The 7,500-nt window shown below is 36.0% G+C and overlaps 2 protein-coding genes across 3 annotated transcripts in view; both read right to left on the bottom strand.

Moving 5' to 3' along the window:
- The window catches only part of LOC115005961 (asialoglycoprotein receptor 1-like), a 4,435-nt gene extending 707 nt beyond the window's left edge, over positions 1-3,728 (bottom strand). Inside the window, exons 1-7 of one of the 2 annotated variants that reach the window (XM_029427948.1) lie at positions 3,504-3,727; positions 2,138-2,211; positions 1,917-2,024; positions 1,643-1,741; positions 1,366-1,431; positions 378-470; positions 115-269 (exon numbers count right to left, since the gene is read on the bottom strand). In XM_029427948.1, coding sequence (XP_029283808.1) covers positions 115-269; positions 378-470; positions 1,366-1,431; positions 1,643-1,741; positions 1,917-2,024; positions 2,138-2,211; positions 3,504-3,658 — 750 coding nt within the window. In that variant the 5' untranslated portion in view covers positions 3,659-3,727. Of the gene's footprint in view, positions 1-114; positions 471-1,365; positions 1,432-1,642; positions 1,742-1,916; positions 2,025-2,137; positions 2,212-3,503 lie in introns of both variants that reach the window. The other variant, XM_029427947.1, reaches the window with a different exon arrangement.
- Positions 3,729-6,953: 3,225 nt separating this feature from the next.
- LOC115005965 (cytochrome b5 domain-containing protein 1-like) overlaps positions 6,954-7,500 on the bottom strand; it is a 3,082-nt gene continuing 2,535 nt past the window's right edge. Inside the window, 1 exon segment of the mRNA XM_029427956.1 lies at positions 6,954-7,253. Coding sequence (XP_029283816.1) covers positions 7,023-7,253 — 231 coding nt within the window. The 3' untranslated portion in view covers positions 6,954-7,022.

Genomic DNA, 7,500 nt, shown 5'->3' with positions numbered 1-7,500 from the left:
GGAACAATAAGTACTTTAGATTTGGGGTGAACTGTCCCTTTAACCAGCAGCTACATGTTGGTTGTTCAGTAACACCCCCCCCCCACAGACAGGCAGACAGACAGGCTGTCTCACCCACGCCTTGTCGCTGTGCAGGATGAGCAGGTGAGCTTCCTGTTGGTCGCACCAGGCTCTGGACTCGTTCCAGGACAGAGTCAGACTGCTGAAGAAATAACAGCTGAAGTCGAACTCCTCCCAACCCAGAGGACAACAACCGCCCGCTGCAGAGCCTGAGAGACAGTCAGACAGACAGGTGTGAGCATCTGTCTGTCTGCACGTGTACTTCAGATATACAACCGTGTGCGTGTGTGTGTGTGTGTGTGTGTGTGTGTGTGTACTGTTGTTTATGATGTGCTCGAGGGAGCATCTGAGCGAAGCGATGCTCCTGCTGAGAGAATCCACGGCCGACAGCTGCTTCAACGCCTCCGACACTGAACACACAAATACATACAATATACATACATATACACACAAATACATACAATAATACACACAATAACATACAAATACATACAATATACACACAAATACATACAATATACACACAAATACATACAAATTAGAACAATACAATATACACACAAATACACACATTATACACACAAATACATACAAATATACACACAAATACATACAAATACATACAATATTACACACAAATACACACATTATCACACAAATACATACAATATACACACAAATACATACAAATACATACAATATACACACCATACACACGTTATACACGTTATACATACAATATCACACACAAATACACACATTATACCACAAATACATACAATATACACACAAATACATACAAATACCTACAATATACACACAATACACACGTTATACACACAAATACATACAATATACACACAAATACATACAATATACACACAAATACACACATTATACACACAAATACATACATAAATACACACACTACAAATACATACAATATACACACAAATACACACGTTATACACACAAATACATACAATATACACACAAATACATACATTATACAGACAAATACATACAATATACACACAAATACATACAATATACACACAAATACACACGTTATACACACAAATACATACATTATACACACAAATACATTATACACACAAATACATACAATACACACACAAATACATACATTATACATACAATATACACATTTTACCTTTAATGTAGTAATTATTATTGTAATAACCGAGTAAAACAACCGTCAGCCTTGCATCCCAGTTGTGCGCACGTCTTGTTATTGTAACTACAAGTTATTAAGTTATTAATGATTATTATTATCAGACAGACCTGAGGTCAGCTGATCCTTGTTGTTCTCCACAGCAAACTGCAGCTTCTTAACTTCTTTCGCTCTTTCTGCAACAACAGACAGGAAACTGAAGCATTTAGCATGTTAGCATGCACAACATTGCTTTTATTTAAACTTCCTTATCCATTACTTTTTAAATGACAGTTCAACTACTTTTACTCACAGTTCAAGTGCCTTGATTTTAGCAAATATTTAACATTTTAAATTGACTATATGTGTCAGTATCACACACACACACACACACACACACTTTCTTACCCTGAGCGTGCTGCAGTGAGGTGTTCAGTGATTGGATGACGTTGCTCAGGTTGGACACACTCTGCTCCACAGACCACAGACGAGTCGATGTCCTCATGTCTAACACACACACACACACACACACACACACACACACACACACACACACAAAGACAGTGTAGCAGCTATAATATACTTTTTTAAACACTAAATATCTGTGTGTGTGTGTGTGTGTGTGTGTGTGTGTGTGTGTGTGTGTGTGTATGTGTGTGTGTGTGTGTGTGTGTGTGCTCACTGCTGACTCCCAGTACTATGATCAGAATCAGGATGAACGTTGCTGTCAGAGCAGGAAACAACCAGCGCCTGAACCTGGAGACCCCCGAGAAAGAGACGGGGGGAGCCTCTGACAGACAGACAGGGAGAGAGACAGACAGTAAAAAGTCAAAAACTGAGCGCTTAAGATATATTGCACCAAAATCCATGACAGACAGACAGGTTTTAGAGACAGACAGGTACCTTTGATCCAGAGGGCGCTGTTGTCGATCTTGTTGTCGAGCTGATAGTCCGTCATCGTGCAGTTTCTTTTGAGACTGAAGCAATGGTTAGTAAATATGGTCATAACTCCACAAAGCCTTTTGCTATATGCAGTGCCCTCCAGAATTATTGACACCCCTTTAGTAAAAATGAGCAAACCAGGCTGTAAAATGTATTTTATTGTTTATTGTTTTGGCCTTTCACTCAAAATATTCACACAAATCTGACCTTTTCACTGAAGTAAAGTTATTGAAAGAAATTCTTATTTTGAGTTTAAATAAATATTTTTCTCCTGCACATGTGTGCCACACTTATTGGCACCCCTTCATTTAATATTTTGTGCAGCCTCCTTTTGTCAGGATTACAGCTCTGAGCCTTCTCCTGTGATGCCTGATGAGGTTGGTGAACACACGGCACGGGATCTGAGACCATTCTTCCACATCTCTCCAGATCCTTCAGATTCAGAGGTTGACGCTTGTGGACTCTCCTCTTCAGCTCATCCCACACATGTTCTATAGGATTTAGGTCCGGGGACTGTGATGGCCGTGGCAAAACCATTATTCTGTGGTCAGTAAACCATTGTTGTGTAGATTTTGAGGTGTGCTTTGGATCATTGTCCTGCTGGAAGGTCCAACCACGGCCCATTTTAAGCTTCACACACGTCCTCTTCCAGGCTGATTCCTAACATCTCCTGTTGCTTTAAGCTTCTGAATTATTGCACAGATAGTGGAAATGGGCATTTTCAACTGTTTCAAGATTTTCTTATATCCATTTCTTAATTTGTGCAGCTCAACAACTTTTCGTCGCAGATCATCGCTGTGTTCTCGGGTCTTTCCCGTAGTGAAGAATGAGAAAGAGAATTTTGGCCTGTGTCACCTCATATTAATACCCCAGTGAAACAGGAACTCATGGTTGACCACTTAAGAGTTCCTAATCAAACAGGTGAGCCTAAAGATTTAAGATATGACTGGAAATATACTTCAGTTAGATTTTTATCATAGGATTTTTTAAGATGTTTTGGAGAAAAATATTTATTCAAAGTCAACATTTATTTTTTCTTTCAATAATTTTACTTCAGTGAAAATGTCAGGTTTTTGTGAATATTTTGAATGAAAGGCCAAGACGATAAACAATAAAATACATTTTACAGCCTGTTTTGCTCATTTTTACTAAAGGGGTGCCAATAATTCTGGAGGGCACTGTAGCTGAAATTTACAGGGTGTCTTATTTATTACTACTTGACCAACATATGTATTCTATCTCATCCCAAATCCAAAGCCTGTGGAAGTTACAACCTAATTTTCTGAAAATTGAGGTCATCTAAGACTAAATCTCAACTCAAGCTCACTTTCTATCTTCTTCTGGAGCTTTCAGTCTGCATCTCACAGTCTTCCTCACCAATGGATGGAGTTTGCTACGTAAAAAGTGTGACCTACACTTCCAGAGGATATTATTATTATCTCTAATAAACATCCTAAAATCAAGATAAAAAGATGAAGACATGTTTACATGTTCTTCAGTTACAATATTTTCTTATAAGCAAACTGTTGAAAATGACTTGAAAGAATATTGTTTAAACTTCAACAAAAACGGACTCACCTTGTTGAAGTCTCCGTAGGAAAAGAAGAAACTCCCACGGACAAACGGAAAAGTGTCCACTCATCACTTCTCAAACATTTCGCAGGTCATCTGCACAACTTCCCTTTTATTCACACAGATTTCTCCAGAAGGGAAACGAAGCTTCCTCAATTTAATCTTTACTCATAAACCAAAACCATCAGAATAATATCCGCAAGTAACTGTTGAGCTAAATGCTTTGTCCCAGTTTCAACATGTTAGCTAACAAGATGCTAACACGCTAAAAGAGCATTTCACTTCTGTAACGTTGTCTCACGAGGACAAAATCAATGCAGCAGGACAAGAGATGTTATCTTTACTGTCTTTACTGTCTTTATTGTCTTTACTGTCTTTATTGTCTTTATTGTCTTTATTGTCTTTACTGTCTTTACTGTCTTCATTGTCTTTATTGTCTTTATTGTCTTTACTGTCTTTATTGTCTTTATTGTCTTTATTGTCTTTACTGTCTTTACTGTCTTTACTGTCTTTATTGTCTTTACTGTCTTTACTGTCTTTACTGTCTTTATTGTCTTTATTGTCTTTACTGTCTTTACTGTCTTCATTGTCTTTATTGTCTTTACTGTCTTTATTGTCTTTACTGTCTTTACTGTCTTTACTGTCTTTACTGTCTGTACTGTCTTTATTGTCTTTACTGTCTTTATTGTCTTTATTGTCTTTACTGTCTTTATTGTCTTTACTGTCTTTATTGTCTTACTGTCTTTATTGTCTTTACTGTCTTTACTGTCTTTACTGTCTTTACTGTCTTTACTGTCTTTATTGTCTTTACTGTCTTTACTGTCTTCATTGTCTTTACTGTCTTTACTGTCTTTACTGTCTTTATTGTCTTTACTGTCTTTACTGTCTTTACTGTCTTTATTGTCTTTATTGTCTTTACTGTCTTTATTGTCTTTACTGTATTTACTGTCTTTATTGTCTTTACTGTCTTTACTGTCTTTATTGTCTTTATTGTCTTTATTGTCTTTACTGTCTTTACTGTCTTCATTGTCTTTATTGTCTTTACTGTCTTTACTGTCTTTACTGTATTTATTGTCTTTATTGTCTTTACTGTCTTTATTGTCTTTATTGTCTTTACTGTATTTACTGTCTTTACTGTCTTTACTGTATTTACTGTCTTTATTGTCTCTACTGTATTTACTGTATTTATTGTCTTTATTGTCTTTACTGTCTTTATTGTCTTTACTGTCTTTACTGTCTTTACTGTCTTTATTGTCTTTATTGTCTTTACTGTCTTTACTGTCTTTATTGTCTTTACTGTCTTTACTGTCTTTATTGTCTTTACTGTATTTATTGTCTTTACTGTCTTTACTGTATTTATTGTCTTTATTGTCTTTACTGTCTTTATTGTCTTTATTGTCTTTACTGTCTTTACTGTCTTTATTGTCTTTACTGTCTTTATTGTCTTTATTGTCTTTACTGTCTTAACTGTCTTTATTGTCTTTACTGTCTTTACTGTCTTTATTGTCTTTACTGTCTTTACTGTCTTTATTGTCTTTACTGTCTTTATTGTCTTTATTGTCTTTACTGTCTTTACTGTCTTTACTGTCTTTACTGTCTTTATTGTCTTTACTGTCTTTATTGTCTTTACTGTCTTTACTGTCTTTACTGTCTTTATTGTCTTTACTGTCTTTACTGTCTTTACTGTCTTTACTGTCTTTATTGTCTTTATTGTCTTTACTGTATTTACTGTCTTTACTGTATTTACTGTCTTTATTGTCTTTATTGTCTTTGTCTTTACTGTCTTTACTGTCTTTACTGTCTTTACTGTCTTTACTGTCTTTATTGTCTTTACTGTCTTTATTGTCTTTACTGTCTTTACTGTATTTACTGTATTTACTGTCTTTACTGTCTTTACTGTCTTTATTGTCTTTATTGTCTTTACTGTCTTTATTGTCTTTACTGTCTTTATTGTCTTTACTGTCTTTACTGTCTTTATTGTCTTTACTGTCTTTACTGTCTTTACTGTCTTTACTGTATTTACTGTCTTTACTGTCTTTATTGTCTTTATTGTCTTTACTGTCTTTACTGTCTTTACTGTCTTTACTGTCTTTATTGTCTTTACTGTCTTTACTGTCTTTATTGTCTTTACTGTCTTTACTGTCTTTACTGTCTTTATTGTCTTTATTGTCTTTACTGTCTTTACTGTCTTTATTGTCTTTACTGTCTTTACTGTCTTTACTGTCTTTACTGTCTTTATTGTCTTTACTGTCTTTACTGTCTTTACTGTCTTTACTGTCTTCATTGTCTTCATTGTCTTTATTGTCTTTACTGTCTTCATTGTCTTTACTGTCTTCATTGTCTTTACTGTCTTCATTGTCTTCATTGTCTTTACTGTCTTTACTGTCTTTACTGTCTTCATTGTCTTTACTGTCTTTACTGTCTTTACTGTCTTCATTGTCTTCATTGTCTTTATTGTCTTTACTGTCTTCATTGTCTTCATTGTCTTTATTGTCTTTACTGTCTTCATTGTCTTTACTGTCTTCATTGTCTTTACTGTCTTCATTGTCTTCATTGTCTTTACTGTCTTTACTGTCTTTACTGTCTTCATTGTCTTTACTGTCTTTACTGTATTTACTGTCTTCATTGTCTTCATTGTCTTTATTGTCTTTACTGTCTTCATTGTCTTTATTGTCTTTACTGTCTTTACTGTCTTTACTGTCTTCATTGTCTTTACTGTCTTTACTGTATTTACTGTCTTCATTGTCTTCATTGTCTTTATTGTCTTTACTGTCTTCATTGTCTTTATTGTCTTTACTGTCTTTACTGTCTTTATTGTCTTTATTTTATTCCACACATTTAACATGCCCCTCCCCTACATGACATTCTTCTTTCTACTATAAATATTGAACTTTCAAACTATGTTGTTGTTTATCCTGTACACACGACATCTATTGCACGTATGTCCGTCCTGGGAGAGGGATCCCTCCTCAGTTGCTCTCCCTGAGGTTTCTTCCATTTCTCCCCCTTTAATTATGGGGTTTCTTTTAGGAATTTCTTTTTTTTATTAACCCTCCCTAATACGCCGTCGTGTGAAACGTACTGTTACCTTGATTCTAATACACAAATATTTACAAATTTCTCTGAATGTTGCTGGAAACATTTGTGATGATGTAAGATAACAATAAAACAACTCAACAAAAACAAAATATAGTGTCTAGTTGTTTTTACTAATTTTAATGAAGCAATGTTACAAAGTAACACATATTCAATGCTCACAGGGTGTTGTCAGAGGTCAGCCCTCCGTAAGGTCGTCGTTGAAGTGCAGGAGGATGGCGGGGATGAAGCGGTCTCCGTCCAGCCGCAGCTGTTGCAGCTCGCTGTCGTTGTCCAGGACGTTGTTCTCGCTGAGCGTCCGGCTCATGTCCAGAGTCGTTCCGTCGTGTTTCCAGGTGTAGCTGCGGCCGTGAGAGTTGTAGCGCAAGTAACGCTGGAGGATCTCAGCCAGAGTCTCCTCTGAACACACCTGAGGAGCAGCAGCACAGAATAATTCATCCTGAAGAGTTCGTGCAAAAGAAACGTGTCGAATGGAATCACGTTGAGACTTCACCGACTGGCTGAACAAGACTTTAGACTTTAGACCCGCCCTGAAGAGACGCTGCTTTATCGTCTATTTCACTCTAAATAACATCACGTTGAAGAACACTGAGACATAAACTCATCAGGAAAATGTTACTGAGGTAATAAATCAAGAGAGAAGTAGAAACATTTTC

Source organism: Cottoperca gobio, unplaced genomic scaffold (genome assembly GCF_900634415.1).
Source record: "Cottoperca gobio unplaced genomic scaffold, fCotGob3.1 fCotGob3_416arrow_ctg1, whole genome shotgun sequence".
NCBI classification, from domain to species: domain Eukaryota; kingdom Metazoa; phylum Chordata; class Actinopteri; order Perciformes; family Bovichtidae; genus Cottoperca; species Cottoperca gobio.
This window is presented reverse-complemented; position numbering and strand designations above follow the sequence as displayed.